Raw genomic sequence first — 19,469 nt, forward strand, 5'->3', positions numbered from 1 at the left:
AAACAACATGCATAATCATCATCATCATCATCATCTCAAACAACAACATGGTCAAAACAACATGCCAATCATCATCATCATCATCATCATCATCTCAAACAACATGGTCAAAACAACATGCCAAGCATCAACATCAACATCATCATCATCATCTCAAACAACATGGTCAAAACAACATGCCAATCATCATCATCATCATCATCTCAAACAACAACATGGTCAAAACAATATGCCAATCATCATCATCATCATCATCATCTCAAACAACAACATGGTCAAAAAACAACATGCCAATCATCATCATCATCATCATCATCATCATCATCATCTCAAACAACATGGTCAAAACAACATGCCAATCATCATCATCATCATCATCTCAAACAACAACATGGTCAAAACAACATGCCAATCATCATCATCATCATCAACATCTCAAACAACAACATGGTCAAAACAACATGCCAATCATCATCATCATCATCATCATTCTCAAACAACAACATGGTCAAAACAACATGCCAATCATCATCATCATCATCATCATCATCTCAAACAACATGGTCAAAACACACATGCAAGCATCAACATCAACATCATCATCATCATCTCAAACAACATGGTCAAAACAACATGCCAATCATCATCATCATCATCATCATCTCAAACAACAACATGGTCAAAACAACATGCCAATCATCATCATCATCATCATCATCTCAAACAACAACATGGTCAAAACAACATGCCAAGCATCAACATCAACATCATCATCATCATCTCAAACAACATGGTCAAAACAACATGCCAATCATCATCATCATCATCATCATCTCAAACAACATGGTCAAAACAACATGCCAATCATCATCATCATCATCATCATCATCATCATCATCATCTCAAACAACATGGTCAAAACAACATGCCAATCATCATCATCATCATCATCATCATCATCATCATCATCTCAAACAACATGGTCAAAACAACATGCCAATCATCATCATCATCATCATCATCATCATCTCAAACAACAACATGGTCAAAACAACATGCCAATCATCATCATCATCATCATCTCAAACAACAACATGGTCAAAACAACATGCCAATCATCATCATCATCATCATCATCATCTCAAACAACATGGTCAAAACAACATGCCAATCATCATCATCATCATCATCTCAAACAACAACATGGTCAAAACAACATGCCAATCATCATCATCATCATCATCATCATCTCAAACAACAACATGGTCAAAACAACATGCCAAGCATCAACATCAACATCATCATCATCATCTCAAACAACAACATGGTCAAAACAACATGCCAATCATCATCATCATCATCATCATCTCAAACAACAACATGGTCAAAACAACATGCCAATCATCATCATCATCATCATCATCATCTCAAACAACATGGTCAAAACAACATGCCAATCATCATCATCATCATCATCATCTCAAACAACAACATGGTCAAAACAACATGCCAATCATCATCATCATCATCATCATCATCATCAAACAAACAACATGGTCAAAACAACATGCCATCATCATCATCATCATCATCATCATCTCAAACAACAACATGGTCAAAACAACATGCCAATCATCATCATCATCATCATCATCATCTCAAACAACATGGTCAAAACAACATGCCAAGCATCAACATCAACATCATCATCATCATCTCAAACAACATGGTCAAAACAACATGCCAATCATCATCATCATCATCATCTCAAACAACAACATGGTCAAAACAACATGCCAATCATCATCATCATCATCATCTCAAACAACAACATGGTCAAAACAACATGCCAATCATCATCATCATCATCATCATCATCTCAAACAACATGGTCAAAACAACATGCCAAGCATCAACATCAACATCATCATCATCATCTCAAACAACATGGTCAAAACAACATCATCATCATCATCATCATCATCATCATCATCTCAAACAACATGGTCAAAACAACATGCCAATCATCATCATCATCATCATCATCAACAACAACATGGTCAAAACAACATGCCAATCATCATCATCATCATCATCTCAAACAACAACATGGTCAAAACAACATGCCAATCATCATCATCATCATCATCATCATCTCAAACAACATGGTCAAAACAACATGCCAAGCATCAACATCAACATCATCATCATCATCATCTCAAACAACATGGTCAAAACAACATGCCAAGCATCAACATCATCATCATCATCATCATCATCATCTCAAACAACATGGTCAAAACAACATGCCAATCATCATCATCATCATCATCATCATCTCAAACAACATGGTCAAAACAACATGCCAAGCATCAACATCATCATCATCATCATCATCTCAAACAACATGGTCAAAACAACATGCCAATCATCATCATCATCATCATCATCAAACAACAACATGGTCAAAACAACATGCCAATCATCATCAATAATCATCATCATCATCATCTCAAACAACATGGTCAAAACAACATGCCAAGCATCAACATCATCATCATCATCATCATCTCAAAACAACATGGTCAAACAACATGCATCATCATCATCATCATCATCATCATCATCTCAAACAACATGGTCAAAACAACATGCCAAGCATCAACATCAACATCATCATCATCATCATCTCAAACAACATGGTCAAAACAACATGCCAAGCATCAACATCATCATCATCATCATCATCATCTCAAACAACATGGTCAAAACAACATGCCAAGCATCAACATCATCATCATCATCATCATCTCAAACAACATGGTCAAAACAACATGCCAAGCATCAACATCATCATCATCATCATCTCAAACAACATGGTCAAAACAACATGCCAAGCATCATCAATCATCATCATCATCATCATCTCAAACAACATGGTCAAAACAACATGCCAAGCATCAACATCATCATCATCATCATCATCATCTCAAACAACATGGTCAAAACAACATGCCAAGCATCATCATCATCATCATCATCATCATCTCAAACAACATGGTCAAAACAACATGCCAAGCATCATCATCATCATCATCATCATCTCAAACAACATGGTCAAAACAACATGCCAAGCATCAACATCATCATCATCATCATCATCTCAAACAACATGGTCAAAACAACATGCCAAGCATCATCATCATCATCATCATCATCTCAAACAACATGGTCAAAACAACATGCCAAGCATCAACATCATCATCATCATCATCATCATCTCTCAAACAACATGGTCAAAACAACATGCCATCAACATCAACATCATCATCATCATCATCTCAAACAACATGGTCAAAACAACATGCCAAGCATCAACATCAACATCATCATCATCATCTCAAACAACATGGTCAAAACAACATGCCAATCATCATCATCATCATCATCATCTCAAAAACAACATGGTCAAAACAACATGCCAATCATCATCATCAACATCATCATCATCATCATCATCTCAAACAACATGGTCAAAACAACATGCCAATCATCATCATCATCATCATCATCATCTCAAACAACATGGTCAAAACAACATGCCAAGCATCAACATCAACATCATCATCATCATCTCAAACAACATGGTCAAAAACAACAGCATCAATCATCATCATCATCATCATCATCTCAAACAACATGGTCAAAACAACATGCCAATCATCATCATCATCATCATCATCATCATCTCAAACAACATGGTCAAAACAACATGCCAATCATCATCATCATCATCATCATCTCAAACAACATGGTCAAAACAACATGCCAATCATCATCATCATCATCATCATCTCAAACAACAACATGGTCAAAACAACATGCCAATCATCATCATCATCATCATCATCTCAAACAACATGGTCAAAACAACATGCCAAGCATCAACATCATCATCATCATCATCATCTCAAACAACATGGTCAAAACAACATGCCAAGCATCAACATCAACATCAACATCATCATCATCATCATCTCAAACAACAACATGGTCAAAACAACATGCCAAGCATCAACATCAACATCAACATCATCATCATCATCATCATCATCTCAAACAACAACATGGTCAAAACAACATGCCAAGCATCAACATCAACATCATCATCATCATCATCTCAAACAACATGGTCAAAACAACATGCCAAGCATCAACATCAACATCATCATCATCATCATCTCAAACAACATGGTCAAAACAACATGCCAATCATCATCATCATCATCATCATCTCAAACAACAACATGGTCAAAACAACATGCCAATCATCATCATCATCATCATCATCATCATCATCTCAAACAACATGGTCAAAACAACATGCCAAGCATCAACATCAACATCATCATCATCATCATCTCAAACAACATGGTCAAAACAACATGCCAAGCATCAACATCAACATCATCATCATCATCTCAAACAACATGGTCAAAACAACATGCTAAGCATCAATCATCAACATCATCATCATCATCTCAAACAACATGGTTCAAAACAACATGCAAAGCATCAACATCATCATCATCATCATCATCATCATCTGAAACAACATGGTCAAAACAACATGCCAAGCATCAACATCAACATCATCATCATCATCTCAAACAACATGGTCAAAACAATATGCCAATTATCATCATCATCATCAATCATCATCATCATCTCAAACAATAATATGGTCAAAACAATATGCCAATCATCATCATCATCATCATCATCATCATCATCTCCTAAACAATATGGTCAAAACAACATGCCAAGTATCAATCAATCATCATCATCATCATCATCATCTTCAAACAACATGGTTAAACAACATGCCAAGCATCAACATCAACATCATCATCATCATCTCAAACAACATGGTCAAAACAACATGCCAAGCATCATCATCAACATCATCATCATCATCATCTCAAACAACATGGTCAAAACAATATGCCAATCATCATCATCATCATCATCATCTCAAACAACATGGTCAAACAACATGCAATCATCATCATCATCATCATCATCATCATCTCAAACAACAACATCAAAACAACATGCCAAGCATCAACATCAACATCATCATCATCATCTCAAACAACATGGTCAAAACAACATGCTAATCATCATCATCATCATCATCTCAAACAACATGGTCAAAACAACATGCCAATCATCATCATCATCATCATCTCAAACAACAACATGGTCAAAACAACATGCCAATCATCATCATCATCATCATCATCTCAAACAACATGGTCAAAACAACATGCCAATCATCATCATCATCATCATCATCTCAAACAACATGGTCAAAACAACATGCCAAGCATCAACATCAACATCATCATCATCATCATCTCAAACAACATGGTCAAAACAACATGCCAAGCATCAACATCAACATCATCATCATCATCTCAAACAACATGGTCAAAACAACATGCCAATCATCATCATCATCATCATCATCTCAAACAACAACATGGTCAAAACAACATGCCAATCATCATCATCATCATCATCATCATCATCATCTCAAACAACATGGTCAAAACAACATGCCAAGCATCAACATCAACATCATCATCATCATCTCAAACAACATGGTCAAAACAACATGCCAATCATCATCATCATCATCATCATCATCTCAAACAACATGGTCAAAACAACATGCCAATCATCATCATCATCATCTCAAACAACAACATGGTCAAAACAACATGCCAATCATCATCATCATCATCATCATCTCAAACAACATGGTCAAAACAACATGCCAAGCATCAACATCAACATCATCATCATCATCTCAAACAACATGGTCAAAACAACATGCCAATCATCATCATCATCATCATCATCTCAAACAACAACATGGTCAAAACAACATGCCAATCATCATCATCATCATCATCATCATCATCATCTCAAACAACATGGTCAAAACAACATGCCAAGCATCAACATCAACATCATCATCATCATCTCAAACAACATGGTCAAAACAACATGCCAATCATCATCATCATCATCATCATCATCAAAAACATCATGGTCAAACAACATGGCCAAGCATCAACATCAATCATCATCATCTCAAACAACAGCATGGTCAAAACAACATGCCAATCATCAACATCATCATCATCATCTCAAACAACAACATGGTCAAAACAACATGCCAAGCATCATCATCATCATCATCATCATCATCATCTCAAAAACAACATGGTCAAAACAACATGCCAAGCATCAATCATCATCATCATCATCATCTCAAACAACAACATGGTCAAAACAACATGCCAAGCATCAACATCATCATCATCATCATCATCTCAAACAACATGGTCAAAACAACATGCCAAGCATCATCATCATCATCATCATCATCATCTCAAACAACATGGTCAAAACAACATGCCAATCATCATCATCATCATCATCATCTCAAACAACATGGTCAAAACAACATGCCAAGCATCAACATCAACATCATCATCATCATCTCAAACAACATGGTCAAAACAACATGCCAAGCATCAACATCATCATCATCATCTCAAACAACATGGTCAAAACAACATGCCAAGCATCAACATCAACATCATCATCATCATCTCAAACAACATGGTCAAAACAACATGCCAAGCATCAACATCAACATCATCATCATCATCTCAAACAACATGGTCAAAACAACATGCCAATCATCATCATCATCATCATCATCATCTCAAACAACATGGTCAAAACAACATGCCAAGCATCAGCATCAACATCATCATCATCATCATCATCATCAATCAAAACAACATGCCAATCATCATCAAAACAACATCTCAAACAACATGCCAAACAACAACATCAAGCATCATCATCATCATCATCTCTCAAACAACATGGTCAAAACAACATGCCAATCATCAACATCATCATCATCATCTCAAACAACATGGTCAAAACAACATGCCAAGCATCAACATCAACATCATCATCATCATCTCAAACAACATGGTCAAAACAACATGCCAAGCATCAACATCATCATCATCATCATCATCTCAAACAACATGGTCAAAACAACATGCCAATCATCATCATCATCATCATCATCTCAAACAACATGGTCAAAACAACATGCCAATCATCATCATCATCATCATCATCATCTCAAACAACAACATGGTCAAAACAACATGCCAAGCATCAACATCAACATCATCATCATCATCTCAAACAACATGGTCAAAACAACATGCCAATCATCATCATCATCATCATCATCTCAAACAACAACATGGTCAAAACAACATGCCAAGCATCAACATCAACATCATCATCATCATCATCATTATCATCATCTTCATCATCATCATCTCAAACAACAACATGGTCAAAACAACGTACAAAAATGCCATCTCGAAGAAGATCATCACAAATATTATTATCACAAACTGTTTCTTGACAGACATCACATCACAAACATCATAATTACAAACGATATAACAAACAACGTTGTCAAAAACATTACAAAAATATTTATCAAAAACAACATCATCAACACAAACAACAAGAAATTACAACAGAACATCATCTAAGAAAGTCTCCATTCCATTATTCCATCACCATAAATACCTCCACTGTCACAAATAATATCTATGCAAATCACCACTCTTCCAAACTGTTGGCGACTGTCTCTGTGGTGTAGTGGTTAGAGCGTCTGCCCGGAGAGCGGAAGGTCGCGGGTTTCGATTCCCGACCGCGTCATACCAAAAGACGTTAAAATATGGTACTTGTTGGTCCCTGCCTGGCGTTCGGCATTAATGGGTGCAACAAGGACTGGTCGGCTCAGAGTCAGTATAATGTGTCTGAGTGGGGTATTCATGCTTCACTGCGGCATGGTATCTCAGTGGGTTAGCACTATAAAACCAGCTTAAGTCTGGGCTAGTACAAGCAGCCGCACCCGGACACACACATACACACGCATGCATGTCGTCATATGAGCGAAATATTCTCCAGCGTAACGTTAAACCCAATTTCACCTCACCTCACCAAACTGTTGGCTATCGGTCGTACTGAGTTTCCTTGACACGAATAGGTTTTGTTCATGCATGCATCCTGAATTCAGTGTATGAAATACCGACTGAACGAGACAGGCTAGAATTCTGACGGACAGTCTAAATTTACAGCTAGTCAGCCCGATGGTCTGGTAAAAATCTTAGATAACATGTTCCGTACATCTGAGTAAAGTCATCATATCTTAAATCTGTGTTTCAAATTAATGTTACTTCTAGTCTTGACAATTACTCTGAAAATGACTGTTGTGAATAGACTGTTAGACAGTAAATACATGTCTCAGGTTCATTATCCCCCGGGGGATATAGTATTGGGCTCCGTCCGTACGCCCATACGTACGTCCGTCCATCTGTAACGTACGAATTGGAATATCTTAAGATCCGTTGACTAGATTCTTTTCATATTTGGTACCTAGGTTCATCACAGTATAAGAAAGGTCCCAGTCAGGTTTGGTGACCTTGACCTTCATTTCAAGGTCACAAGGGGACTTTAATGTTTTACTCTTGTCAGTGAGATATCTCAAGAAGATAACGGTGTGAGAACCTACATTGGAGTGAGTGAGTTTAGTTTTACGCCGCTTTTAGCAATATTCCAGCAATATCACGGCGGGGGACACCAGAAATGGACTTAACACATTGTGCCCATGTGGGGAATCGAACCCGGGTTTTCGACGTGACGAGCGAACGCTTTAACCACTAGGCTACCCCACCGCCCCACCTACATTGGAACGTCGCTCTCACAGCAATAAAGAAGTTGTTCATCCATATATTGTTATCCTTCCTTACTGCTCCAACTTATAAATGCCTCTCAAAGAAACTAAAGAGCAAGATATCAAGAGAGGTTGACTGGTCATGTTTTTGTTTACATTTAACTTCATCTTAAACTTTCATTACTTTTTAAGTTTGATTTGATAGTTTGTGGCGGGGGATTATGTCACCTTAGTAACAATGTTTGTTAAATTATTCATGAAGACTGAAAACTGAGTTATTTTCTTCAGATTTTCTGGTCTGGTTAAATCTTTCAGGCTGGTAACATTTTGAAGTTACATGTCCTGATGTAAGGCTGGGTTTTCAGCTTATTTCATTCACTACTGAATTTGAATACTTTTTCTTATTTTCAGAGAGAAAAAGTTCCACCCAAAACAGCGCCGGAACAAGCACATGTTGCTAAGGAAACAGAAGATACAAGTAACCCTGATCCACACATTGCAAGCATTGTTGGGGGACGTGTCTACAGTGATGGGTGTAATACTCAGGTAGGTCTCCAAGCAACCATTGTTGGGGGACGTGTCAACAGTGATGGGTGTAATACTCAGGTAGGTCTCCTAGCAACCATTGTTGGGGAACGTGTCTACAGTGATGTGTGTAATACTAAGGTAGGTCTCCTGGCAACCATTGTTGGAGGGACGTGTCTACAGTGATGTGTGTAATACTCAGTTAGGTCTCCTAGCAACCATTGTTGGGGGGGATGTTTCTACAGTGATGTGTGTAATACTCAGTTAGGTCTCCTAGCAACCATTGTTGGGGGGGATGTTTCTACAGTGATGAGTGTAATACTCAGGTGCATCTCCCAGCAACCTGTTAGAGGTTGTGTCTCCTAGCAACTAAGCTTTTGGGACATGTGGTCTGCTGCAGTAGGAATTCCCACTATTTTCACATGTCTGTTTGCCTGGTATGAAAGGGATTGCAATACAACTGGCCTCATGTTGTTGGGTAAATGAATACATTACCCCATCTTCTGATATCCTGCTAATATTTGGAGACAGTATAGTTGAAAGGACATGAAAGATGAAGGTGTAATTTTACTGACATACTGTTGTAACCACTTTCATTACCAGGCTGAAGAGCTTCTGGCATTGCTGGCACCGCGAGACGGAAGCTACTCCGCTGGAAGCGACAGCCGCTCTACATCAACTGATGGCACAAAGGAGATGTCAGACACTACAGCGACCACTGATGACATCACGACACAGCTGACACACGACACAGCGTGTTAACCTTTGACCTTGACCCAGCTCTTTGCTACCTCACTGTACAGAGATGACAGAACCGCAGTGGCAAATGTTGCCATCCCTTATCCGGCAGCCGGTTAATTGTCGTCAGTTATTCACTCATACCACTCCTAGGTATTATCTAAGGAACTATTGCCATGGTAACAAGTGAAGACACTGACGTTTCCGTGTCGGTGCCTCAATGTTGTTTAACATTAATATGGCTGAAGATCTACCTTCCAAGGGATGTAACTCCTATATGACTAGATACTTTGTATCAAAGGTGTTTACACTTGTTGGTATTAAGCTGTCTTCTCAAATAGGAGATTTCTTTTGCAAACCGATCAGTCAAACAAGGGAAGTAACTGGTGTTAAATACAAGGGAAGTAACTCTTGTTGAGACTTTGGGATGTGTGTCATCTGTCGGAGTTCTACCATATCAACAGCTAAATTATTCATGTACCAGAAAAGGAATATTAGCCTGAATATATTTTGAAGCAAAAGTATCCTTTCCTGTTTAACTGGTGTTTGAAACTACAGATGATATTAAGTAAGACTAGTCGAGAAGATGCTTCAACAACATTGAGAGACCGATGTGTATAGTTCTTACCTCACTTCAAGTTTTCTTTATAATCAGGAATCGTAACTGTGTCTTGGGCATGAACACTACATCCCGACCATTGGCGGAATCTACCTCGAGCGAGACTCCCACACTGACTTACGCGGTCTGACTCACGCGGTCTGACTCACGCGGTCTGACTCATGTCAGACTACAGAAACTGGACAGGCAACAAAATAGACAGACCCAAAGTGGCTGGACACGTGGAATTCTGATGGAATACTGTGAGATTTACATTGGGATAGTGAACCCTCAGGGTTCTGGTGAGCTATGTTCTGAATCAGAATTCTGTGGTTTCTGTTGGGATGCGATTGGAATTCTGCTTCGGATTCTGCTGAGATTCCGATGAAGTCTGAAGTGATTCATACGGAGTAATTGAACACTGTGGGTAGATATGGTGAGCTGTAAGAGAGTGTTGGCACGAGGGATGTGCTCACTGATGGAGATTGGACCATGAAAATCTACAGTGTTGGGGCAGGAGTGGGATCAGTGATCAGTGGCTGTATTCAATGGAGGCTACAGCGCAAGGACAGTGAGTCATTCCCAGTCAAGTCACGACTGCATCCTGTTGCATCTGTCACCACACACCCTGTGAAGAGCTGTCATCACAAACCCTGTGAGGAGCTGTTGCTGCTATCGGCCAATCAGAGAGTATGTTCGGTGCAGCTCTCCACAATGTCGTTACCTCGTCTGTATTGCAGACACTGTTGCCGTGGTTACCTCTTCTGCGTTGTGGAGACGTTGCCGCATTGTCTCCATAGCTACCTCTAGTGTCCTCAACGGACCAATCAGGATCAAGGAACACTGTTCCATCTCGGACCTCGGCACAGGAACACGCATGACGATACAGTCATCAGATTCCTTGTGTGAATTACCTCTTACCTTGTCCTAGCTGTAGGAGGGATGACATTGGGGTGGGGGAGGGATAGATGTTGGGAACAGGGGACAAGGGATGGGCAAGGGGGGACAGTTGGTAAGTTTTAGAAACATTTTAACAGTCTAGATTCATAAACTATTGCATTTGAATGTCCTGCAAATCGGTGCGGATCCAAATGAAATCACTGTGGATTCACTTGGCAAAGGGGACAACTCATTTGCTAATTACTTTGTTCCATGAACCAGATTTGTTGGCAGGATATTGTATATGCAGCATCTGGTTGGGCTGTTATACAGGGTGTGCTGTGCCAGGAAGCGGGGAATATCGGACAGATATGTTATTATATGTGGATATTACATGTGTGTGATACGAGGCGTATCACCAAGTTGAACAGACACCCAGTCACAGCTTGTGTAGGATGAAAACTAGATGGTACCACTCATATCTGTCCTTTCTTGTTTCATTATCATCCATATTTCTGCTTTTGAAGGCTCATTTACATATAGATATATAGATATATATATATACATCTATATATTATATACATAACCCTCATCTTTAAGAATAGTGCATACCAGTGAAACCTAACATGTATTCAAGTTTGACTGTTTTTTTCAAAAGCAACTATTTCCGTTTTTTGTTGTTTTCTGCAAATGAATGCTAGGTTTTACAAAGTGAATGACTGCTGATCTACATTATCTGCAGCTTAGTCAACATTGTCAACATTGTAAACGGGTCTATTAGCAAGTAGGGTTGATAACTCTGGCATTACTGGGCGATATACATATATACTACATACTTTCTGTCTGAAGAGTACAGTGTACAACTACTTTGATATAATGTCTCATTTACTGATATATGTAACCTGAGCAATCTGCTGACCACTGAAATGACCACATAGATGCTTTTAATGAGAGAGTAGAAGTTGCCTTTTTTCAAAATGTTTACAAACATGCTGCAATCATCGCACTTGTTCATATATAAAACAGTGTATGAAATTTCTGTAACACCAACCAACAACAAACCACTTTATTTCTTTACTGACCCCAATGTAAGGCGTTATTTAGGGCCAGTTCTTGAGGCCTAACGGTGCAGAGTTCTACAGACTTCCAGGATAGATCTACAGGAGGTCACTGGACAGGCTGACCACTGTTGACGGGGTGGAACACGGTGGGATGCTCTCATAGGAGGGTCTGGAGGCGGGGTGGAACACGGTGGGGTGCTCTCATAGGAGGGTCTGGAGGTGGGGTGGAACACGGTGGGGTGCTCTCATAGGAGGGTCTGGAGGTGGGGTGGAACACGGTGGGGTGCTCTCATAGGAGGGTCTGGAGGCGGGGTGGAACACGGTGGGGTGCTCTCATAGGAGGGTCTGGAGGTGGGGTGGAACACGGTGGGGTGCTCTCATAGGAGGGTCTGGAGGCGGGGTGGAACACGGTGGGGTGCTCTCATAGGAGGGTCTGGAAGCTGATTGTTTAGGGAGGAGGATAAGAGAATAATAGTTTGGATAGAGACAGGACTAGGTGGTTAATTGTTGATGGAGGGAGGACAGGGTGGTATATTGTTTAAATTGAGGGAGGACGGGGTGGTATATTGTTTAAATTGAGGGAGGACAGGATGGTTAATTGTTGATGGAAGGATGATGGGATGGTATATTGTTTAAATTGAGGGAGGACAGGGTGGTATATTGTTTAAATTGAGGGAGGAGGGGATGGTATATTGTTTACATTGAGGGAGGACAGGGTGGTATATTGTTTAAATTGAGGGAGGACTGAGTGGTATATTGTTTAAATTGAGGGAGGACAGGATGGTATATTGTTTAAATTGAGGAGGAGGATGGGATGGTATATTGTATAAATTGAGGGAGGACAGGATGGTATATTGTTTAAATTGAGGGAGGACAGGATGGTATATTGTTTAAATTGAGGGAGGACAGGATGGTTAATTGTTGATGGAGGGAGGATGGGGTGGTATATTGTTTAAATTGAGGGAGGACGGGATGGTATATTGTTTAAATTGAGGGAGGACAGGGTGGTATATTGTTTAAATTGAGGGAGGACAGGGTGGTATATTGTTTAAACTGAAGGAGGACAGGGTGGTATATTGTTTAAATTGAGGGAGGACAGGGAGGTATATTGTTTAAATTGAGGGAGGACAGGGTGGTATATTGTTTAAATTGAGGGAGGACAGGGTGGTATATTGTTTAAATTGAGGGAGGACAGGGAGGTATATTGTTTAAATTGAGGGAGGACGGGATGGTTAATTGTTGATTGAGGGAGGACGAAGCGGATAATTGTTGATGGAGGACAAGGTGGTTAATTGTGTGGCTGGTGAAGATGAGGGGTTAATATTAAAGCTAAATTGGGATATAAGTAGTAGGATAGTAGGACTGGAAATTAAGATCTCGAGGATAGAGATGGTGATGTCTCTATGACTTTAATAGCACTAAAATATTTTACTCCATACTGCTGAAAACGAAATGAGTCGACTTTGGTCATACTGATTTGGGACGCTTATAAACGTCTGTGTCAGCCTGTCTGTGCCTCCAAGGAGTAGGTCGATCTGGGGACTTTGGAACTTGGAGCAGCTACAATCGGTGTCGCACGTACAAAACACTCTCCTCTCACCATCTTCTGTTGGCAGACTCTGGTTGTAATGTTTCTGGGTGGGGTGTTGATGGAACTGAGGTACTCTGGGGTCTTTAGGGTTGGTGGGGTGTTGATGGAACTGAGGTACTCTGGGTCTTTAGGGGTGGTGGGGTGGGGTGTTGATGGAACTGAGGTACTCTGGGGTCTTTAAGGGTGGTGGGGTGGGGTGTTGATGGAACTGAGGTACTCTGGGTCTTTAGGGGTGGTGGGGTGGGGTGTTGATGGAACTGAGGTACTCTGGGTCTTTAGGGGTGGTGGGGTGGGGTGTTGATGGAACTGTGGTACTCTGGGTCTTTAGGGTTGGTGGGGTGTTGATGGAACTGAGGTACTCTGAGTCTTTAGGGGTGGTGGGGTGGGCTGTTGATGGAAGTGAGGCACTCTGGGGACGGTATCTTTCGCATGGGGTTTGTATTAGATAGTGTTGTTTCTTACTGACAGAGATTTCACAGACATTTTGGACAGAATTAGGTGATCATAAATCCGTAGTTTGGACTAAAGAGCACATATATTATTACATAATGGATATGGGGTCTTTGGGGATATTGTGTGGTTAGGACACCTATGCCCCCCTAAGGAAGGTGGGTGTAGGTGGTATCCAATCAGGTGTATGGGCACATCTAATGAAATCCCCTAGGAAGGTGGGAGTGTAGGTGGTATCCAATCAGGTGTGTGTGGGTAGGACATCTAATGACCCCCTAGGGGAAGGTGGGTGTAGGAGGTATCCAATCAGGTGTGGTGACACATGCCCCCCCAAGTAGGACCTAATGGCCCCTAGGAAGGTGGGTGGGTGTAGGAGGTATCCAATCAGGTGTGTGTGGGTAGGACATCTAATGCCCTAGAAGAAGGGAAGGTGGGTGTAGGTGGTATCCAATCAGGTGTGTGGTAGGACATCTAATGCCCCTAGAGAAGGTGGGTGTAGGTGGTATCCAATCAGGTGTGTGGGTAGGACATCACCTCCTAGGAGGTGGGTGTAGGGTGGTATCCAATCAGGGTAGGGAAGGTGGTAGGACATCCTAATGACCCCCCTAGGGAAGGTGGGTGTAGGAGGTATCCAATCAGGTGTGTGGGTAGGACATCTAATGCCCCCTAGGGAAGGTGGGTGTAGGAGGTATCCAATCAGGTGTGTGTGGGTAGGACACCTAATGCCCCCCTAGGGAAGGTGGGTGTAGGAGGTATCCAATCAGGTGTGTGTGGGTAGGACATCTAATGCCCCCTAGGGAAGGTGGGTGTAGGTGGTATCCAATCAGGTGTGTGTGGGTAGGACACCTAATGCCCCCCTAGGGAAGGTGGGTGTAGGTGGTATCCAATCAGGGTGTGTGGGTAGGACACCTAATGCCCCCCTAGGGAAGGTGGGTGTAGGTGGTATCCAATCAGGTGTGTGTGGGTAGGACATCTAATGCCCCCTAGGGAAGGTGGGTGTAGGTGGTATCAATCAGGTGTGTGGGTAGGACATCTAATGCCCCCTAGGAAGGTGGGTGTAGGTGGTATCCAATCAGGTGTGTGTGGGTAGGACACCTAATGCCCCCCTAGGGAAGGTGGGTGTAGGAGGTATCCAATCAGGTGTGTGTGGGTAGGACACCTAATGCCCCCCTAGGGAAGGTGGGTGTAGGTGGTATCCAATCAGGTGTGTGTGGGTAGGACATCTAATGCCCCCTAGGGAAGGGTGGGTGTAGGTGGTATCAATCAGGTGTGTGTGGGTAGGACACCTAATGCCCCCTAGGGAAGGTGGGTGTAGGTGGTATCCAATCAGGTGTGTGGGTAGGACACCTAATGCCCCCCTAGGGAAGGTGGGTGTAGGAGGTATCCAATCAGGTGTGTGGGTGGGTAGGACACCTAATGCCCCCTAGGAAGGTGGGTGTAGGTGGTATCCAATCAGGTGTGTGTGGGTAGGACACCTAATGCCCCCTAGGGAAGGTGGGTGTAGGAGGTATCCAATCAGGTGTGTGGGTAGGACACCTAATGCCCCCTAGGAAGGTGGGTGTAGGAGGTATCCAATCAGGTGTGTGGGTTGGACATCTAATGCCCCCTAGGGAAGGTGGGTGTAGGAGGTATCCAATCAGGTGTGTGTGGGTAGGACACCTAATGCCCCCTAGGGAAGGTGGGTGTAGGTGGGAGGTATCCAATCAGGTGTGTGTGGTATCAATCAGGACACCTAATGCCCCCTAGGGAAGGTGGGTGTAGGAGGTATCCAATCAGGTGTGTGTGTGGGTGGGACACCTAATGCCCCTAGGGAAGGTGGGTGTAGGAGGTATCCAATCAGGTGTGTGGGTGGGACACCTAATCCCCCTAGGGAGGTGGGTGTAGGAGGTATCCAATCAGGTGTGTATGGGTTGGACACCTAATGCCCCCTAGAGAAGGGTGGTGTAGGTGGTATCCAATCAGGTGTGTGGGGTAGGGACATCTAATGCCCCCCTAGGGAAGGCGTGGGTGCAGGGAGGTATCCAATCCGGTTTGTGGGGGTAGGACACCTAATGCCCCCTAGGGAAGGTGGGTGTAGGAGGTATCCAATCAGGTGTGTGGGTAGGACACCTAATGCCCCCCTAGGGAAGGTGGGTGTAGGAGGTATCCAATCAGGTGTGTGGGTGGGTGTAGGAGGTATCCAATCAGGTGTGTGGGGTAGGACACCTTATGCCCCCTAGGGAAGGTGGGTGTAGGAGGTATCCAATCAGGTGTGTGGGTAGGACACCTTATGCCCCCTAGGGGTGGGTGTAGGAGGTATCTAATCAGGTGTGTGTGGGTAGGACACCTTATGCCCCTAGGGAAGGTGGGTGTAGGTGGTATCCAATCAGGTGTGTGGGAAGAAGATGGTGAGAGACACATAGCATTACACATTGTACCTCCAGTTAATCTACCTCAGTCGTCCTATACAGCCTTCATCCCACCACTCCAGGAGCATCAGCAGCAACAGCAGCAACAACACCCGTTGTACAACAATGTGGACAGTAACCTTTTTTAAATCTAACTCCAGTCCCACATTGTCACACACTTGTGTTCTACTTTGTATCAGTTATTGTGCAACTTTGTTGATTCGCAGACAACTGTGTACAATGTGTTAAATATGATCATATGGCAACTAGGATTCTAAGGATGCACACTTTCAATTTTAACAGTGTATAACAATGTTTAACCCAAAGCAGCTCTCAGTTGTTAGTTTACCAGGACACAGACACAGCGTTGTACACTCTGTTAGCCACAGATCTGGTTGTACTGAGTTTGTGCATGTTTCTAATATTCAGTTTCAAAGGCTGATCTTTGACCTAAGTAAACCTCATTTGACTTTTATGGTGACCTTTAACTTTTGGTGACCTTGAGCTGTTCTATACGTGTGCTTTTTACGCTGTATCCATGTGGTTCACAGACATAGGATGTATCTCACAACAATGACAGTTTGAATGTGTTGAATCATTTAATTAGTCTGTCCTTGTTAGTATGGTTGTGTTATACCAGTGTGGTAAGTCTGTGTCGTTACCATAGTTACCATGTTACAGAGTTGTAGTTACCATGGGTTCCTTTTGTAGCCAGCTGTGTGCACTGTTAGATAATCAAGGGGGATAATCAAGGGGGATAATCCTGGGTGTAGATGCTTTGTAACTCTCGGCCGTATCTGCTCCAGTCACGATCCGCTTTGGTCGCTACAGTGGTATCAATGCTTTCTGGTCTCCCCAGGTCAGGTCGACCTGTGGCGTTATGAGAGATAGCCTGTAGAGGTCAGCCTGTGGTACTATAAGAGATAGTATGCAGAGGTTGACCTGTGGTGCTTGAAGAAATGGCCTGCAGAAGTCGACCTGTGGTGCTTGAAGAAATTGCCTGCAGAGGTCGACCTGTGGTGCTTGAAGAAATGGCCTGCAGAGGTCGACCTGTGGTGCTTGAAGAAATGGCCTGCAGAGGTCGACCTGTGGTGCTATGAGAGATAGCATGCAGAGGTCGATCAGTGGTGCTTGAGGAAATGGCCTGCAGAGGTCGACCTGTGGTGCTATGAGAGATATCATGCAGAGGTCAAACTTTGGTGCTCACAGATAGATTGAAATGTTGACCTTGGTGCTGGCACACATAAGGTGCAAAGGTCGACCTTGGGTGCTGAGATACATTAAATGCATAGGTCGACCTTGGGTGCTGACACACATTTAATGCAAAAGTTACCCATTTCTGCTGACATACATTAAATGCAGACTGTAAATGCATAGGTCGACCTCCTGTTCTGTCAGAGATTGAATGTTAAGATCACTCCTGCTGCTGACAGTGATGTCTGTTCAGAGTTCACAGAACCTGTGGTACAACCGTCGCACCAGTCCTTTTATTCTCTGGGAAAACAGTTGCTGTAGAGCAGTTGAACATTTTGACCATTCCGCAAGAAGCGATTGTATGGATATTAAACTGGGGAGATCAGTCAGTGCAGTGGAAGGCTTAATCTAGAACATATAGTTAGAACATGATTAAGGAACGTTCATAATTTATGGCTAGGGAGTGATGATGATTTTATGGAGGAGCATGTAAAATTTGAATGACCCCCCCCCCAAATTTTGTAAAAATTAAGCATGTCATGTACAAAATCAATGACACCCCCTCCCCCTTCCCATAATTTCTAAGGATATTTTTGTAATATTTTTATGTACAAAATTGCTGTTGCCCCCCATAACCCCCAGTACATTTGTACAAAAAGTAATGACCCCCTACCTCAACAGAACCCAAGAACAAAATGGGTGACCCCCATCCCCCCTAAAATCATCATCACCCCCACTAGCCATAAATTATGAGCGGGCCCCTATGGGACTTAATGAAGGGATATGTATGTACTTGGTAAATCTTTGTTGGATGTGGGTCTAGATTAAGCCTGTCTATCATTATTGCTTGTAATGCTTATAGCTTATAGCTGCGCATCTGCTTGTCCGTCCGTTGTGTACCGTCAGCATCGATGAAAGTTTTGGTACTTATCTCCCCTTGATGGAGACAGATCACTGTAGGTGGTGTGAACTACAAACCTTAGAAACAACTTGCTTTGTTAGATTAATTTAACCTATATAGTATTTACATTCACTTCAAGCAAGAGACCAAGGTGGGCAGTTCAGACATCTGTTAGCCGAGGCTTGCACTGTGGATTCTGCTGAAGGTGTTAAATCAAAGCAAGACTTGAACCAACAGATATTGAACACCATCTGGCCATAGCCTTGCTCAGTAAATGTATTGTTCTGGTTA

General features: G+C 42.0%; 1 protein-coding gene and 3 long non-coding RNA genes across 5 annotated transcripts in view; all 4 read left to right on the forward strand.

Annotated features, from left to right (window-relative positions):
- Positions 1 to 10,967, forward strand: part of LOC124253915 (protogenin-like) — a 44,900-nt gene extending 33,933 nt beyond the window's left edge. Inside the window, exons 16-17 of the mRNA XM_046687768.1 lie at positions 9,266 to 9,400; positions 9,983 to 10,967. Coding sequence (XP_046543724.1) covers positions 9,266 to 9,400; positions 9,983 to 10,141 — 294 coding nt within the window. The 3' untranslated portion in view covers positions 10,142 to 10,967. The remainder of the gene's footprint in view (positions 1 to 9,265; positions 9,401 to 9,982) is intronic.
- Positions 10,968 to 13,262: 2,295 nt separating this feature from the next.
- Positions 13,263 to 15,112, forward strand: LOC124253917. The gene is made up of 3 exons (XR_006892332.1): positions 13,263 to 14,360; positions 14,460 to 14,864; positions 15,070 to 15,112. It is a non-coding gene; the product is annotated as an uncharacterized LOC124253917 (long non-coding RNA).
- Positions 15,113 to 15,522: 410 nt separating this feature from the next.
- On the forward strand, positions 15,523 to 18,785 carry LOC124253916. Of its 2 annotated transcripts, none has more exons than XR_006892331.1 (3): positions 15,523 to 15,625; positions 17,041 to 17,983; positions 18,020 to 18,785. It is a non-coding gene; the product is annotated as an uncharacterized LOC124253916 (long non-coding RNA). The 2 variants fall into 2 exon arrangements; XR_006892330.1 differs by having other exon boundaries at positions 18,092 to 18,785.
- LOC124253918 lies at positions 15,964 to 16,703 on the forward strand. Its single transcript, XR_006892333.1, has 3 exons — positions 15,964 to 16,100; positions 16,167 to 16,384; positions 16,644 to 16,703. It is a non-coding gene; the product is annotated as an uncharacterized LOC124253918 (long non-coding RNA).
- Positions 18,786 to 19,469: the final 684 nt, after the last annotated feature.

This window comes from Haliotis rubra, unplaced genomic scaffold (assembly GCF_003918875.1).
Source record: "Haliotis rubra isolate DU_JTF1 unplaced genomic scaffold, ASM391887v1 Scf559, whole genome shotgun sequence".
NCBI classification, from domain to species: Eukaryota; Metazoa; Mollusca; class Gastropoda; order Lepetellida; family Haliotidae; genus Haliotis; species Haliotis rubra.